At 42.7% G+C, this 19371-nt stretch overlaps 1 protein-coding gene across 3 annotated transcripts in view; it reads left to right on the forward strand.

Annotated features, from left to right (window-relative positions):
- DIAPH2 (diaphanous related formin 2) overlaps positions 1–19371 on the forward strand; it is a 1333979-nt gene that overhangs the window by 1019799 nt on the left and 294809 nt on the right. For all 3 annotated transcript variants that reach the window (XM_040325027.1, XM_040325028.1, XM_040325029.1), the window contains one exon: positions 6391–6555. In XM_040325027.1, the coding sequence (XP_040180961.1) occupies positions 6391–6555 (165 nt within the window). The remainder of the gene's footprint in view (positions 1–6390; positions 6556–19371) is intronic.

Genomic DNA, 19371 nt, shown 5'->3' on the forward strand with positions numbered 1-19371 from the left:
CCGCACATAAGGAAGGAATGGTAGTGCTGGTGACATTATTAACCTAACATGGCCAATGATATTGTCCAATAATGGCCAGGTGGCCATATTAGGTCAATTATTCTTACAGGTATACCTGCCATGCAGCTACATGTTAAAAGGGATGGTAGTGCTGGTGACATCTTTGGGCTAACATGGCCATATTTTGTGAATGACATTGTCCACTGATTTGTTCATGGTCCATTGTCCATGGTCACTCATGTCACTGACACCCTCATCCCTCTGTTATGTATGTCTGCACAGCGTAAGATGACCAGATTTTTAAAATGAAATCCGGGGACATATTTTTTTTTTATTACTAGTAACGGCGGCAATCAGCGACTCTCTGCCTGTCGTCGCTGCCGCCCACCTCATAGCCTGTCAAGTCTTATGCTGCAGACACACGATGGGTTAAAACGATGAGATTGGTCGGATGGACCGTTTTCATCGGTCAAAACCGATAGTGTGTGGGCCCCATAGGTTAGTTAACCATCGGTTAAAAAAAAGGCAACTTGTTTTAAAATTAACTGATGGATTCCTAACCGATAGGACAAAACCGATCGTTAGTAGGCACGACCATCGGTTAAAAATCCACGCATGCTCAGAATCAAGTCGACGCATGCTTGGAAGCATTGGACTTCGTTCTTTTCAGCACGTCGTTGTGTTTTACATCACCGCGTTCTGACAGGATCGTTTTTTTAACCGATGGTTTGTAGGCGCGACGGACCATCAGTCAGCTTCATCGGTTAACCGATGAAAACGGTCCATCGGTCCTTTCTCATCGGATGGACTGATCGTGTGTACGCGGCATTACTCTTCGGGCCCCGGCTACTACTGGGTGAGGAGCGGAGGAAGATCGCTCCACCAGGGTAGGCAACGGGATAAAAAGGCAGGCGACTGGCCAGGACTTGAGCCAAGGCAAAAGAACATGCAAGCGGAGATGAATGGGCATGTACCCGAAACTGAAAAAATATTCCCTCTGCTCAGACCAGCACATGATCATCAGAAAGGGACACAGATAATGGAAAAAAAATATTCAATATTGAATTCAGATTATTTATTTTTTTATTATTCTGCACTGAAATTGCCCCAGCCCCTGTTTAAATCCAACCTGGGGACAGTGTCCTCAATCCGGGGACTATCCCCGGAAACCGGGGATGTCTGGCCACCCTAGCCCAGCAGGGAATCCCATGGTCGCAGCTGTTTGAGTCAGCGGCCTGCTATTATTTTCCCCTTAGCTCATCCTTATTCAGGACTGGAAAGACAGAAATACAAATCCTTTGTCAAGTAAAACATCTCCTATATGTATTTTATCTGTGTATTTAGCTGTTTGCCTGCAGTTCAGCTTTAATAAACCTCATAAACAACCAGAAAAGGCGACTTTTACTCTTTATAATATCAGCAGAAAGGGATTTGTGGTTTTTCTGTTTCTTCTATGGCTTAGCATCCGTCTTCCTGGTGCACCCTTTGCCTTTTGTGGATGGAAAAGTATATTTAAAGTACATAAAAGAGGTTCATAAAACATGAACTAAGCAGATAATGAAAAGATCATTTTAGGCCCAAAAGTCTGATTTATCAAGCTCTCAGGATCGGGAATATTATACAGATTAGTGTTGTAAGGAGGAAGAAGGCTTTTGAAGCTAAGCTGATTAATACAGCATTTTTCCGTCTAATGTTTTTTCATGTGTTGGATAGATAAAGTTAATGGACAAGGGACATCTAAGACGGGTTCTCGTAACCGTCAGCATTTACAAGCCAAAAACTTGAGCTGTTTTTTTTTTTTTAATTCTTTTTTTTTTTTTGTTATCCGCTCTTTGGAGGTGAAGCGTTTTCTGCAGATTTTCAGACGTCATTTTCGTTAGGCCTCTGTATGATTAATTGTTCTTTCTGCAACATTAATTTTGTAGGCTGTCGAGTCTTCGAACCTTTTCGGGGGCTCTACAAGCCTACGAGGCATTGCAATGCATAAGGATTTCCAAGATTTTGTATAATTTTTTATTTTATTTGTATCGTCTTTCTAGGTATGCAAGGAAATAACAGATCGGTCACGGTTGAGTTTGCCTATGGGCAATGAAAGTTGTTCAATATATTAGTGTCATTCTGTCTTAGCTGTGTTTTGGGGAATGTTCATTTTGCTTTTGTATATTTTTGTTAAATTAAAGTGTACGCAAAGCCAAAACTTTTTTAGGGATAGAGTAAGCAGGCCCGTCGCGGCAAGGCAAGCTGTCAGAAAAACACATTGTGAAAAGTCATGTTCTACTTCCATTTGAACGCTAGATGGCAGCGAAGTTGTCAGTGAAACACTCACACACCACATGACTTCCTGGCTGTCTATAAAAGCTCAGGAAGTGCTCAGAGGGATTGCTGGTTTGTCTTCAGCTTCCTGTTTCCTCGGGGGTCTAATGATGATTTGCCAGGGGTCACCAAAAGCCTTTTTGCGGACACCCAGCTGGGCTGTCCCTGGAGCCTGTGGCTGCCCAGCTGGGCTGTTCCCAGAGCCCACGGCCGCCCACTCGGGCTGTTCGCAGCCACCCATTCAGTTCACGGCATGGCTGGGGGGCAGAGACTAGAGGTCAGCTGACTGGTGAGGAATGTGAAGTGGGAGGGTCTGGAGGAGACCCTATCTCCTGATTTTGGCATAGGAGTCACTGCTACGAGACACCACAAAGTCGGAGACACAGTGAGTAACACTACCTGTAATTATAGTTGCCATTAAAATTCCCCACTACAGTTCTCAGATCAGCAGATGACTTTGATCAAGGGCACCTAAGTTGGTCACAGAGATGCTCCCCCACAAAGTCTTCATTACCCTGGAATCCTTACATGATCTCTTAACAATAAACAAAATGCAGGAAGAGAAGCAGAGTACTTTATTGGGACCTGGAGGGGGGCCTCTGTGATGGACACAGAGAGGGCGTCTGTTAGAGAGTATGTTAGATGTTCGGCGCCCCCACCTTAGCAGGCGCCTGGGTGCAATGCACCCTGCCTAGGATCGGCCCTGGTAAACAGTGTTGTAGACGCCTCTTACATCACGTCCGGTTCGTTCAATACAGCAAACCCGCAATCGTAGCCATTCAGGTTAGAGAAAGCAACTTTGTAAAAACTTTTATTCATGCAAATTCGTAAGAAGATCTTTGTTTTCCATATATAAGACTCCAGGAGGAAGAGGTGGGGGGGGGGGGGTTGCCTTAATGGAATGGCAGATGGTGTTTCAGATGAATCCAGAATTTGCATACCATGTGCAAAAACATGTTTAAATTGTAGAAATATGTTCACCATGCCAACTCACTTTTCAATATTAATAAGAAGCATAACAGGGAAGTGATGCCATGAAATATAGATTGTTTTATAATGAATTAAAATAAGTTGGTGTCACACTATTTGTCAGGATTCCGCAGAGGACAATAGAGACTCAGGTCTATTCACTAATCTGTAGGCGTTATTTTAGCTGTGTTTGTTATTTTGTCTCATGATAATTTTCTCATCTGTTCAATTCAGAGACATAAATTCAGCAAGAGAATGCCACTGTTGTTTTTTTTTTTTAACATAAAATAGTTATTTAATTACTGAATCATTTATCTCTCTTGAATTATTTTACCCTGTGAATCATTATCTTATACGGTTCAGTTTTTTGCATTCCTCAATAGACATAAATTTAAAATGAACATCAGCAGGAGCTAGCAGTATTTTAAAACCTGACTCCAAATAGCAGCTGTGGCTGAAATGCCTTCATTCCAGAGCTGTCCCCCCTAGCAGTGCTTTCTGTACCGCCCAGGGGCCGACTGACCATTCGGGCACTGCCCGAAGGCCCCCATGCCACTAGGGGGCCCCATTAGGTTTGCCAACCTCAGTAAAGCCAGGGACAGTCTGTAAAAATCTGTGTGTTTTTTAACACGCCACTGCTAAAGGGTCCAGATAAAACGTTATTCCATTAAAGGTCAGGGGTACAGATCAAAAAATAGCCAACTCATCAGGATTGCCAGCCTCAGTAAAGCCAGGGACAGTATGTTAACCAGTTACTCACCGCCCTATAGACGATATACGTCTACAAGGCGGTTGCTTAACTCCGGGAGGACGTCCATGGAAGTCCTCCCAGAATCGCGCTCCCGCGCGCCCTCTGGCGCACGCACACGGGAATGTCCGTGACCGCCGGGTCCGGAGGATCACGGTAAATCGCCGCTGATATCGTCCAATGATGGAGCGATCACTTGAAAAAATAACGGCTCCCTCCCGTCTCTGTAACCGAACGGTACAGTGTGAGAGGAGAGGGGGGGAGAGAGCGGATGCAGCTCGAGTGCTGTGGGCTGGATCTGTGACAACTGCAGTCACAGATCCAGCCATCCATCCCTGCCCCAAACTAAGACTGTGCAATACTCTGCAATACCCCACAATACTCTGCAATACCCCACACTACTCTGCAATACCACATAATACTCTGCAATACCCCACAATACTCTGCAACACCCCACAATACCCTGCAACATCGCCTATGGGGATTTTTAAGTAGCGAAGTTTGGCGTCATTCCACGAGCGTGTGCAATTTTGAAGGGTGACATGTTGGGTATCTATTTACTCGGTGTAACTTCATCTTTCACATTTATGCAAGAGAATGAAGAAAAAATACTAAATTTGCTAAATTTTATAACAGAAACCACGAAAAAATCTTTTTTTTTAACAGAATTTTCAGTCTTTTTTCTCTTATAGCGCTAAAAATAAAAACCCAACGGTGATTAAATACCACCAAAAGAAAGCTCTATTTGTGTGGAAAAAAAGGAAGAAAATTTCATTTGGGTACAGTGTTGTATGACTGAGTAATTGTCATTCAAATTGTGAGAGCACCGAAAGCTGAAAATTGGTCTGGTTATTAAGTGGGTTTACGTGCCTGGTGGTCAAGTGGTTAAAATGTGTGTTTTTTTTTTTTTTTACACGCCACTGCTAAAAGGTCCAGATACAATGTTATTCCATTAAAGGTCAGGGGTACAGATCAAAAAGTAGTTAACGTGTTTCGAGGGGTCTACGTGCCCCCTTCATCAGGGCTTGACTGGCAATCAAGTGAATAAACCAGTAAACCAGTAGTGAACTTGGACATAGAATGGTATTTTTTCCAGTGTGAGTTGAAAGCACAGGCCTAATCAGCAGCTTGTTTGGCAAAAACACTGGGTGGGGCTTTAAGGATCACCCACTACTGCCAGGAAGAGAAGAAATTGCCATTCCTTGCACTTATCCTCATAAACAACATCCCTCTAAGGCAGGGGTCTTCAAACTACGGCCCTCCAGTTGTTCAGGAACTACAATTCCCATCATGCTTAGTCATGTCTGTGAATGTCAGAGTTTTACAATGCCTCATGGGATATGTAGTTTCGCAACAGCTGGAGCGCCGTAGTTTGAGGATCCCTGCTCTAAGGGAAGTCCAAGGTTTCTCTGGTTACACAGGGGAACACCCATACCTCCCAACATTTTGAGCTGGGAATGAGAGACACCTACTGTTGTATGCATAAGACACGCCCCCTGCCACACCCCCTTAAAGGATAATTAACCCCAAAAAATGTTATTAAATCCACAAGGGCTTTTTTTTACTACTACTATTCCTTTTATATTGGCTTTTACATTTTACAAATGCAGCCATTCAGAATTTGGATGAAAGGTTTAGCTCTGGGAAACACTTTTTGAAAAATAAAAAGTGTATTTGTTACACAACTATATGGATCAGACAAAAATGAGGGACAAATGAGGGACTTTGCACCAAATCAGGGACAGTCCCTCGAAATCAGGGACAGTTGGAAGCTATGGAACATCAAAGGCCCAAAGACACAGGGGGACCTGGTAACAATGGGCGAGGTCCTCCACATAGAAGCTGGGTCTTCTGGGTAAACTGCATGCTATTAGGCTCTGGCCAAGCTGGCCACAGGCCAGTTCTGACAGTGGAGAGCCTCTCACCTGGCTGCAGATCTCCTGTCAAGCTACCTCTGTCTCATAAAGTGTGGTCTTTCTGAGCTTCTGAAGAAGGGAAACAGTGGAATCTATATTTCCTGGGCATGTAAAGGAGCCCAGGGAGTTGTGGAAGAAGGAAGAACTGGGACCTGTGTCTTGTGTGTCCCTAATGGAGAGATTAACCTTCATTTTCTTGTTAGGATATTAAATAAGGGGAGATCTTTCCAACAAAAACACAAATAAAAACATGTTTTATTAAGGGTTAGAAATTTTGACAATGTTTATTGCCATTTGTGCCTTTCTATCCCATTGACCTCTATTTGTTGTATGGTCTTGTATGTGTCACATAGTCAGGAAGTGAGTTAGTCTTTAAGTAAGCACAGTATTTGTGTGGTAAAGATTTGCCTTCTTGAGAAAGTTTTTTCCTTGACAACTTAATACATCTTTGCAAAGACCGCCAGGGAGCAGTGCGAGAAGTTGACCACCATGCACAACAACATGAACAAGCTGTACGATAACTTGGGAGAATACTTCGCCTTCGATCCCAGAGCGGTGAGCGTCGAGGAGTTCTTTGGGGACCTCGCCAATTTCCGAACGCTCTTCTTGGTAAGCTCCTTTATAAGTTTTTGTTTCCGAGAAAGACTTATGTAATTTTTTTTTTGTATGTGTAGTTTTTGTGTACATGAATCTTGACACATCTTATCAACCTTCCTTTTGTATCTTTGTGGGATTAATTCTAATACCAAATTCTAGGTTGGGGTCCACAGATCTAAAGGTGGATTGGATGATGGACATCTCATGTCTATAGAAAGTGGGATAAAGGCGCTGGAGTTTTATTATATATTGTTATTATCCAATGACATGATGGTGGTATGAGTAGGGAGAATCCAAATATTTGGCTGGTGATCACCTTGGGTTGTGACGAGAGTGAGCAAGTCTAGAACTGAACTGCCTCACCATAAAGTTTAAGTCCAAATGTAAGTTTATTCCAATGATAAGTTATGTACAAAAGCCAGCACACTTTGGGGGGCTATAATCAGCCCCTTCATCCGGGCTGGAATGCAACATGAAAGATAAAAAGTAACACTATTTCTTCTTTATGTTACCACATCTGCTAAACCATTGCGAAAGCCTACCTTTCCACTCCCGAAACCAAACAACGGGTGATGCAAGCCATGATCCACTTCAAAAAAGAGGCTACAATAATGGATCCTATACCTAAGCAACTAAAAATCTGACAACCTTGGTTTGTTAATTACCTCCCCCTGAATTTTGACCACTCCTTGCTCGGACTCTGAACCGGCCCGGTTATTTTGAGACCAGTTCCCTTAAGTTATGAGTTGTGAAGGGAAATATATAATACTTTCAGCAGGGGGGCTCGCTCCCCTTCCTCTCACGTGACAGTACTGGTGCTTAGTGATTGGCTGCTCAAGCACCTAGTGCTGCCATGTTGGGTTGGCAAGAGAGTTTGGCAATACCCAAACAGGCAGGTTGTGCTCTATGTATTCATATCAAGGTTACATTTTAGGCCTTGTACAGACGGGCGAACATGTCCGATGAAAACGGTCCGCGGACCGTTTTCATCGGACGTGTCCGCTCGGAGATTTTGGTCTGATGGTTGTACACACCATCAAACCAAAATCTCCGCGGACAGACAGCGCGGTGACGTGGCGGGGACGTTGACGCCGCCACGTCCGCAAACCCTGAAGTTCAATGCTTCCACGCATGCGTCGAATCACTTCGATGCCATGCGCGGGTTCTCAGGCCAGCGGACATGTCCGATGAGTCGTACTGACCATCGGACATGTCCGACGGACAGGCTTCCAGCGGACAAGTTTCTTGGAATGCTAAGAAACTTTTGTCTGCTGGAAACCTGTCCGCTAGGCCGGAAAATTGTCCGGTCGGCCCTACACACGACCGAACATGTCCGCGGAAACTGGTCCGCGGACCAGTTTCAGCGGACATGTTCGTTCGTGTGTACGAGGCCTAAAAGTCCCACCACATGATCATATTGATGGAAAGAATTGAGAAGAAAAGAGTTCTGGGACGTCTTATACAAAAAAGCTGCAAATGGAACTACAGTGGCAAAGAAGATACATTCAAAGTTGTTGGTTTGGAATAATAATATACGGTAGAACCTCGGATTACGAGAAGAATCTGTTCCAGGAGAATGCTTGTAATCCAAAGTACTCGCATATCAACACAAAAAACAAATGTCACTGCCCCTACCTATACAGTAAGGAGCACTGGAAAAGGCGCGTATACATACAAAAACAACATATCCAAGCTCAAACTTACCGACCAATCAGCAACCAACCAAATTCACCTGTGTAACAGTATGTGTTAAAAACAGAGGTTTAGTTGCACGCATTTGCAAAGGCATGTGTAAGCTACAGGCCCCGTCAAGGCTCTCTGTGTACTGCATACCTAACTCTAAAATTTAAAGTCTCCTCAGTGGAAGCACATGCATGCTGATGAATAGATAAAGGGCAGGTGACTGGAGGTCATATCAAAGCGAGTTTCCCCCATAGAAGTCAATGGAAACAAATGCGGCCAGAGGTGGGGGGCACCGGAGAGCCTCGGAAATGGCCGGAAAAGCACCTCGGCTGACCTCTGCAAACCTCGGAAAGGCTCAGTTGCTGAGATTTGCCCAGGTCAGCCAAGGTGTCCTCTGGCCTTTACGTGCATTTCTGAATGGCGCCGATCAGCACCGCTCGGCTGCAGCGCCCCCCCCCCACACCTCAGGCCAAACGCGGTATTGCACACCGCTTTGGCCTGAATTGTGCTCATTTTGCGAGACAACTCTTGCAAACCGTGTTACGATTTTTAAAAATACAGTGCTCGTATTGCGAAACGCTCATTAACCACGTTACTTGCACTCCGAGGTTCCACTATATATATATATATATATATATATATATATATATATATATATATATATATATATATATATATACAGTACAGACCAAAAGTTTGGACACACCTTCTCATTCAAAGAGTTTTCTTTATTTTCATGACTATGATTCAAGGCATCAAAACTAAATATAAAAATAAATAAAATATATTTCATATTCTAGGTTCTTCAAAGTAGCCACCTTTTGCTTTGATTACTGCTTGGCACACTCTTGGCATTCTCTTGATGAGCTTCAAGAGGTAGTCCCCATCACACTCCTTCTTGGTCAAATAGCCCTTACACAGCCTGGAGGTGTGTTTGGGGTCATTGTCCTGTTGAAAAATAAATGATGGTCCAACTAAACGCAAACCAGATGGAATAGCATGCCGCTGCAAGATGCTGTGGTAGCCATGCTGGTTCAGTATGCCTTCAAATTTTTGCCTTCAATTTTGATTAAATCCCCAACAGTGTCACCAGCAAAGCACCCCCACACCATCACACCTCCTCCTCCATGCTTCACGGTGGGAACCAGGCATGTAGAGTCCATCCGTTCACCTATTCTGCGTCGCACAAAGACACGGGGGTTGGAACCAAAGATCTCAAGTTTGGACTCATCAGACCAAAGCACAGATTTCAACTGGTCTAATGTCCATCCCTTGTGTTCTTTATCCCAAACAAGTCTCTTCTGCTTGTTGCCTTTCTTTAGCAGTGGTTTCCTAGCAGATATTCTACCATGAAGGCCGGATTCACACAGTCTCCTCTTACCAGTTCTAGAGATGTGTCTGCTGCAAAAGGTGGAAGAACCTAGAATATGAAATATATTTTCAGTTGTTTCACACTTTTTTGTTATGTATAATTCCACATGTGTTACTTCATAGTTTTCATGCCTTCAGTGTGAATCTACAATTTTCATAGTCATGAAAATAAAGAAAACTCTTTGAATGAGAAGGTGTGTCCAAACGTTTGGTCTGTACTGTATATATATATATATATATATATATATATATTGTTTATTTTTTATAATATGCGATTATATATTTTGTATCATGAGAGTGAAGTGTTTTGCTTTTCCAAGTATTATTTACGAGTCTTGCTTCCTGCCCTCCATCTGTTCGATGTTCGATGACACTCTCTGCTTAAAAGCCTCATCTACTTCATGCCTCCATTCCAGGCTATTCTATGTTCAAATATTTATTCAAGCATTTTGTTTGCATTTGAAACATTTCTTTTGTCTGTCTCCATATTGATCTCATTGATTTCATGTTTTGCTATCGTATGAGGCACCAGCAGGTTGTCTGATGACTTAAAATGGGGCCTTTTGTTCCTGAAATAGATATGGAAGCTTCAGCTGCGTCTCGGCAGCCAATCGGCCAAGCATTCCGGAGCCCCCGCTATGAAAATGAGGGAAATTGAGCACCACAGAAAAACTTTTCAGACTTATAAAGTCAACGTTGAGCAGTACCCAAGCCGGGAAGGCTCAAAAACTCTTGTTGGAACTTGGGGATGGCGGCCCAGGGGTGCCGGAAAAACACAATGGGTTTGGGACCCCACTGAGTTTCACCGTCACTAGGTTACATCACATTTGCTATTCTTCTATGTGCTTCTTGGGTGGTCCTTTTCGCTATCTCAGAGCAATCTTTGTGCCTGCCAGAAGGTCTGCTGTATACTGCACATGGCACTTTTTTATTTATAAATGTATTTATCACACTGCACTTTTGGAATGAAACTCACAGAGACGGAACATGCAGGTTCATTAGGGCCTGCCATGATATCAGGCAGAGGATCTGTGGACTTAGGAAAAAGACCCATTCTCCAATTGGGGGTCTCTCTTCAGGGTTAGCCCTCACCATGTATTTGAAGGACCAGCTTTGGCATGTCCCAAAAGGAGAGGGGTCCACTGAGCCTTTGGCCTAGGTGGACCAAGAGTACCTTGACCCTGACAGGAGCCTTGTGCCCCACAGCCCTCCGGGCCTGCCATGATATTGTGGCGAAGATCTGCATCCTTTGTTTTTTTTTCCTCTATCCATAAGTGGGTCTCTCTTCAGGATAGCCCTCACCATGTACTTGGAGGACCAGCTTTGGCATTTCCTGAAGGAGCGGAGGTCCACCGTGCCTTTGGCCTAGGTGGACCAAGAGTACCTTGCCCCTGTCAGGAGCCTTGTGCCCCAGGGGATTCAAGGATGTAGGCCCTGGTCACAGGAATTCCACAAGCACTGCTTTCTAGAACATGGTGATTTGTTGGTAACCCTGCACTGGTGTAGGAGGGTGAGGCTTCTGTCTGTAAGCACACACTGGATTCAATGCCACTCATAACTTTCTCAACTTTTTTTAATGTTCAATAGTTTTTTTTTTAAAATGTTAAGAATTTGGGAGAGTATGGAGTTTAAGGGGTAAGAATAGGAACCTCAACTATAGTATCATACAACAAACATTCAAGAAATGCACTTGCATGGGTATCTGTAAAGAACACAGGAAGAACCCAAATGTGAGGAGTGTAGGGCTAGGGATGAAAACATGGGAGCGGGAGAGAAGAAGGAGGGGGAGGGAAAACAAAAAAAAAAAATATATATATATATATATATATATATATATACACACACACACACACACACACACACTTTATATACTCGAGTATAAGCCGACCCGAATATAAGCCGAGGCATCTAATTTTACCACAAAAAAATAGAAAAACGTATTGACTTGAGTATAAGCCTAGGGTGTCCATCTGCATGCCTCACTGTGCCTCACTGTGCCCATGCCTAGACTTACGTTTAACTTGGGAGTATATAGAAGGGGTGTCTTTGAAAAATCGGTGCTCCCCGGCCGTAGGTCCCCCGGACAACAAACTTTGCACACTTGTAGAGGAAGAGTGGGGCTATATGTGTGCCAAGTTCGGCCGGTACCGGGTCCCCAAATTTCAGGAGCTCATGCGCAAATTTGACTCGAGTATTAACCGAGGGGGGCATTTTCAGCACAACAAAATGTGCTGAAAATCTCGGCTTATACCTGAGTATATACGGTGTATATATATATATATATATATATATATATATATATATATATATATATATATATATATATATATATATATATAATTGGGATGTTTAATCCACCTCTTTCTCATCCCCATATTTATGGATGGTCATTCCATCTTCCAACAGCTATGACTAAGCACCCCATTGTGGTGTGAAACATGTCAGCTTTTCATTGATCCTGTGCCTCTGATGTCTTTGTACCACAATAATTTTTTAACTGTCTTCGGCGCATGCGCCGTTCGTAAAAAATGTCAATCACGTCGGGTCACGAGTAATTTACATAAAACACGCCCCCTCATCCTCATTTGAATTAGGCGCGCTTACGCCGGCCCATTCACGATACGCCGCCGTAACTTAGGAGGCAAGTGCTTTGTGAATACAGCACTTGCCTCTCTGACTTACGGCGGCATAGCGTAAATACCATACGCTACGCCGCCTCAAAGATGCGCCCAGTTACCTGAATCTAGCTATTAGTATCCAATAGTAGTGCTTTAGAAAAAAAAAAAAACAGTCTCTGAACCAGTTGGTAAAGGCAAATTTAATATATAGTCGCCCAATCTGGTAGGTAACAAGGCAAGCATACACTGGATTGACAATGATAACAGCACAATTTAGCATACAAAGTAATTAACAGTAAAAACTAGACATAAGATGACATTTGGCATCCAGATCAGCAGAAACAGTAGCAAGGCCACCTCATGTGCAGCAGTGAGCAGTAGTAAAGTCTTAATCTACCGAGTGCTGGAATTAGACTGCGGGAACACATTCATGGCGGCGATACTAGTGCCAGACTGACTGGAGATTGCAGATTGGTTTTACGGGAGGAGTAGTCCTTTGACATGTTATTCTTCCGGCTATTGTTGGGGCCCTTTAAAAAGTGTGAGTGTATTTAATGACAGTTTATAGAAACCAGCATACAGTATAGATGCAATGTGGTATAGGCTTGGCACAGGTGCAATGTTGATGTGGATCAGATGCAGTAAAGGTTCAGTATAAGTGCAGTATTGGGTTTGTATAAGTGCAGTATAGGGTTGGCACACGTGCGTTATGGGTTGGGTATCGTTGGTGTCCTGATTTCAGTGGCTCAGTTCCTGCTAACAGTGTTTATTATGAGCGGATAGCCCCCTTTTCAATCCTCAGGATGATGCTGTGAACTCTTGCGGTGGAAGGGGGCCCCTGTGGTCCTTCCCCCAAAAGCATCTACAATGATCAGTGATGGGAAGTAGAGGGTGAGCAGATGCTCCAGTGCCCCTTGAGCAACAGTGCAAAGGTAGTGATATGATCTGTATTACGCTGCCTCAGATGTCTTCATGGGCATTCGCTCATAGGGTTAAGGGGGGGCGAGTGACCCCCCCTGGAATCGGCAAGGGTCTGCCATGCTCGCATCTGTAGCTGTGCTGAAAGATCAGTGTCATGGAGCTTACAGAGCTCTTCACTGCCACCTCTGGCCGCTTCCTGTATGTGCGCCCTCGTGTTTGCTTTGATGACTGTAATGTATTTTCAAATGGACATGTGGAAACAGGACTTGGGAGGAGGAAGACCACCGTGACCTTACAAGTGGGGGCTGTGAGTACAAGTGAAAGGAGGAGGCTGTTTGTGTACAGGGGGGGGGGGGGTGACATATATACAGATGAGGGGGGAAGCTGAGTGCATACAGGTATGATCAGTGAAGGGAGTGCCAGATAAAGGAAAGATCATTCCTGTATATAGACCTGTATATACCCACCTTCTTTCCTCTATATACCCCTATATACCCTTATATACATATACTGTACACCCTCTGTACTGTACATTTGATCAGCACAGTGAGGCTGCATATCATGGACACATGCCTGCACTTTATGGGATAATGACTAAGCCCCTCCCCTTCATGACATTGTCAAAGAAGCGGAGCATAGGTGACCACAAAATTATGCCCCCCCCCCCCGGAAAAAGTTCAGCGGACGCCCATGGGTGTCTTTACTCTCCGTCTCACACTCGGGTCCCCATACCGACAGATGTGCTTTCACATACCTCCCAACTTTCAGAGATGGGAATGAGGGACACCTATCAGCAAAAGTATGCAGGCATAGGACACACCCCTTGCCACACCCCCTTAAAGGAGAATTGTACAAAAAAATAAGATTGGTTAAACCCACAAGTGCTTTTTTCACCACTACTATTGCTTTATATTGGCTTTTGGAATTTACAAATGCAACAATTTAGAAATCAGATGAAAGTTTAGTGCTGTGAAACACTTTTTGATAGATAAAAAGTGTATTTTATATACAACTATAGCGATCAAACCAAAATGAGGGACAAATGAGGAGAATGAGGGACAGTCCCTCCAAATCAGGGACAGTCCCTCGAAATCAGGGACAGTCCCTCGAAATCAGGGACAGTTGAGAGGTATGGCTTTCATCAACTCTGACAGATGTGCTTTCCTCAACTCCTGCCGCGCCAAGAGGGCAAAGTTTTCCCGGACAGTTCAATAAAAGCCATTTCTCCACTCCTCCTACTACACAGTGTCACTTAGGATCTGTAGTGTAAAGGATTCATTGGCCCCGTTATATGGCTACCGTCACGGGCTACAACTCCCATGATTCTCAGCACTCTGCATAGAAGTCAAGGGGCTTTCTTGCTTTTGCTCTCCCCCTGCAGGCCCGAGGAGAATGGTGCAGCCTAACATCAGTTTTACAGTAAAGAGAGAAAAGAACAAAGGGCAATGTCTCCTCCTCCATTTTGCTGTAGCCCAGTGTCTGGCTACATTTATTTTTTTTAAAGATATACAATGCAATGACAGGTCCTCTTAATCAGCCCGAATGTGTCACTAATAAGATGTACATAGACAAAAATTCCAACAGACAACATTGTTCCATAAGACGGAATGAGGAATGAGATCCCTCGACAAATACTCTTATCAGGGCAAATCTCGGCTGCGCTGAAGATATCCGAAGCGCAAATGAATTTTTTAAAACAACTATCTAACTATTTAGGTGTTTTATCTCCGCGTAAAATTGAAGGCTGTCAGGAAAAATGACAATCGTCACAGTGACACTCGGGGGCGACTTCACAAGCCTTTTCCTCTCCTCTCATGTTCCAATCTAAAACAATCAGTGTCACTCCCAGAACTCTCTTTTATTCATCAAGCCCCGTTTGGAAGGGAAGAAATCTTCACTGGTCCCAATGGAGGCCGTACACTTTCTTCACAAAACATTTTTCAGCAAAATGCTTCTTCTGAAAATACCTTGATGTATTATTAGGGCTCGTTCACGAGCGTTCGCCACCGTGTTGGAGGAAGTTGTTCTGTTTTCGGCACATTTCTTTTTGGCTGTTTATGTACATTTCCTAAACCACGTAAGAACAATTGTTATTAAATAGCAAATTTATTTTTTTATTATTTCTGACCAGAAGTCAGAGAGTGAATAGGTGACTGGAGGTCAGGGAGTAGGTGGGCATTGTGAGTGTAGGTATGGTGACCAGAGATCAGTGAATGAATATGCATGGTGACCAGAGGTCAGGGTGTTATGTACTCCAACATACCGTACCTTGTAGCCAGAGCCTAGTTTGCAAGAGGAGGCCTCTCTTACAGCCCTGGCTCAGGAGCTGCTGGAGTGGGGACAGCAAGAGCCGCCTCTGATTGGAGGTCAGGGAGTGAGCATGCATGGTGACTGGAGGTCAGGGAGTAGGTAGACGTGGTGAGCAGAGTAGAGAGAGTGAGTAGGCATGGTGACCAAAGATCAAGGAATGAGTATGCATGGTGACCAGAGGTCAGGGAGTGAGTAGGTATGGTGGTCAGAGATCAGGGAGTTAGTAGACATGGTTACCAGTGGTCAGGGCATGGATAATAATGCTGACTGGAGGTCAGGAAGTAAGTAGGCATGGTGCCCAGAGGTCTAGGAGTGAGTAGGCGTAGTGATCAGAGGTCAGGTAGAGAGCATGCATGGTGATTGGAGGTCCAGGAATAAGTAGACGTAGTGAGCAGAGGTGAGAGGGTGAGCAGACATGGCTACTAGAGGTTAAGGAGTGAGTAGGCATGGTGACTGGAGGTCAGGAAGTAGGTAGGAGTGGTGAAAAGAGGTAAGTGGGCATGGTGACCAGAGATCAGGGAGTGAGTAGGCATGGTGGCCAGTGGTCAGAGAGTGAAAAATTATGCTGACTTTAGGTCAGCATGAGTAGGCATGGTAAACGGTGGTCAAGGAGTAAGTAGGCATAGTGACCAGAGATCAGGGAGTGAGCATGCATGGTGACTGGAGGTCTAAAAGTAAGTAGATGTGGTGAGCAGAGGTAAGCATGGTTACTAGAGGTCAAGGAGTGAGTAGGCATAGTGACCATTGATCAAGGGAGTAAGTATGCATTGGTACCAAAGGTCAGGGCGTAAGTAATAATCAGAGAACAGGGAGTGAGTAGGCATAGTAACCAGAGGTCAGGGAGTGAATATTCATGGTAAATGGAGGTCAGGAAGTGAGTATTCATGGCGACTGGAGATCAGGAATTAGGTGTGGTGAGCAGAGGTGAGAGAGTGAGTAGGCATGGTGGCAAGAGGCCAAGAAGTGAGTATGCATAGAGACTAGAGGTCAGGGAGTGAGCATGCATGGTTAATGGGGGTTAGAGACTAAGTAGGTGTGGGGAGCAGAGGTGAAAGAGTGAGTAGGCATGGCGAGCAGTGGTCATGGAGTGAGAATGCATGGTGACTGGAGGTCCAGGAGTAAGTAGACGTGGTGAGCAGAAGTGAGCATGGTTACCAGAGGTCAAGGAGTGAGTAAACTTAGTAAACATTGATCAGGGAGTAAGTATGCATGGTGGCCAAAGGTCAGGGAGTGAGTACGCATAGTAAACAGAGGTCAGATTGTGAATTTTGTGGGATTGGGGGGGGGGGGTCACTTGGCAATAAATAGAGGAGCAAAATTAGGAGTTCAGAATATTTCGTTAATTCACCTTTTAATGTTATGGGAAAAAAATGAAAATGTACTCTTCAAAGTTGTTATAAAACCCTATTTGAGCGCCATTTAGTTTAATAAAGCACTGCCATATTTTAGAAAACAAATTATTGTTTTCCCCTTTTTTCATCCTTTATAACATCTCTTGCAGCCTCTTTGTATCTACTTTTTTTTATTTCCTTTTTATTAATTTTTATCATTACAAATACGAAAAAATAAATAAAAACTAACATATAAAGAGAAAATATATATATATATGTCACTCAATATAAATAAAAGTTACCAAAAAAAAAGAGAGAGAAAAAAAGGGGGGGGGGTAATTCTCCAAAGGGGGGGGTAAATAATACCCGATGAGACAGGAATAGTGATAAGGGAGAGAGAGGGAGATAATAGAGAAGAAAAAAAAAACTAATACATTCCAATCTCCATACAGTATTCACCCGTGATTCTGTATTAAAAATGTATGTGAATGTATATATTTCCCTCTTTTTTTATCTTTAGGTGCAATAATTATGTGTATGTAACTGTATATCTGACATTTAATCTTAGAATTCTGAGATTTTATCTCAGAATTCTGACTTTAAAACTCAGAATTCTGACTTTGAAACTTATGCCGCGTACACACGATCATTTTTCAGCATGTCCAAAAAACAAAGTTTTTCCAACTTCATCATTAAAAACTACGTTGCCCACACACCATCGTTTAAAAAAAATGATGAACAAAGCGCGGTGAGTGATGTACAACACCTACGATGGCACTTTAAAGGGAAAGTTCCATTCGCCTTTGGGCTGCTTTTGCTGATTCCGTGTTAGTAAAAGACGAGTCACGCTTTTCTGTCTGTTACAGCGTGATGAATGTGCTTACTCACTATGAACGGTAGTTTTACCAGAACGAGCGCTCCCGTCTCATAACTTGCTTCTGATTATGCGCGGGTTTAAAACGTCATTTTAGCCCACACACGATCATTTTTTACAACCCGAAAAACGTAATTTTTTAAAACGACGCTAAAAAATGCAGCATGTTCGAATTTTTTTTTTTTGTCGTCTTTCAGAAACTGAAAAATGATGTGCAGCCCACACACCATCATTTTAACTGACGTTTTTAATAACGTCATCTTTTTTTTTAATGCCGAAAAATGATCGTGTGTACGCGGCATCAGAATTCTGACTTTGAATCTCAGAATTCTGACTTTTAATCTCAGAATTCTGACATTTAAGCTCAGAATTCTGTCTTTGAAACACATAATTCTGTCTTTCAATCTCTGAATTCTGATGTCTGTCTTTGAAACACAGAATTCTAACTTTGAAATACAAAATTCTGACTTTGAAACACAGAATTCTGTCTTTGAAACACAGAATTTTGTCTTTCAAATCTCCAGTTCTTGACATATAATCTCAGAATTCTGTCTTTAAATCTCTGAATTCTGATTTCTGTCTTTGAAACACAATATTCTAACTTTAAAATACAATATTCAGTCTTTTAAACACAGAATTCTGTCTTTGAATCTCTGAATTCTGTCTTTCAATCTCAGAATTCTGACATTTAAGTTCAGAATTTTGTCTTTGAAACTCTGAATTGAGACTTTTAATCTCAGAATTGTGTCTTTGAAACACAGAATTCCAACTTTGAAATACAAAATTCTGACTGATACACAGAATACTGTCTTTGAAACACAAAATAATGTCTTTAAATCTCAGAATTCAGTCTTTTAAACACAGAATTCTGTCTTTGAATCTGAATTCCGACTATTAATATCAGAATTATGTCTTTGAAACACAGAATTCTAACTTTAAAATACAAAATACTGACTTTGAAACACAGAATTCTGTCTTTAAAACACAAAATGATGTCTTATTATCTCAGAATTCTGTCTTTTAAACACAGAATTCTTTCTTTCAAATCCCCAAATTCAGACTTTCAATCTCAGAATTCAGTCTTTGAAACACAGAATTCAGTCTTTGAAACACAGAATTCAGTCTTTGAAACACAGAATTCAGTCTTTGAAACACAGAATTCTGTCTTTGAAACACAGAATTCTGTCTTTGAAACACAGAATTCAGTCTTTGAAACACAGAATTCAGTCTTTGAAACACAGAATTCAGTCTTTGAAACACAGAATTCAGTCTTTGAAACACAGAATTCTGTCTTTGAAACACAGAATTCTGTCTTTGAAACACAGAATTCAGTCTTTGAAACACAGAATTCAGTTTTTGAAACACAGAATTCAGTCTTTGAAACACAGAATTCTGTCTTTGAAACACAGAATTCTGTCTTTGAAACACAGAATTCAGTCTTTGAAACACAGAATTCAGTCTTTGAAACACAGAATTCAGTCTTTGAAACACAGAATTCAGTCTTTGAAACACAGAATTCTGTCTTTGAAGCACAGAATTCAGTCTTTGAAACACAGAATTCAGTCTTTGAAACACAGAATTATGTCTTTGAATTTCAGAATTATGTCTTTTGAATCTCATAATTCTGACATTTAATCTCAGAAATCTGTCTTTTAATCTCAGAATTCTGATTTTTAGGCCGCGTACACACCCCAACTTCATCATGGCTGTCAAAAAACTC

Source organism: Rana temporaria, chromosome 9 (genome assembly GCF_905171775.1).
Source record: "Rana temporaria chromosome 9, aRanTem1.1, whole genome shotgun sequence".
NCBI classification, from domain to species: Eukaryota; Metazoa; Chordata; class Amphibia; order Anura; family Ranidae; genus Rana; species Rana temporaria.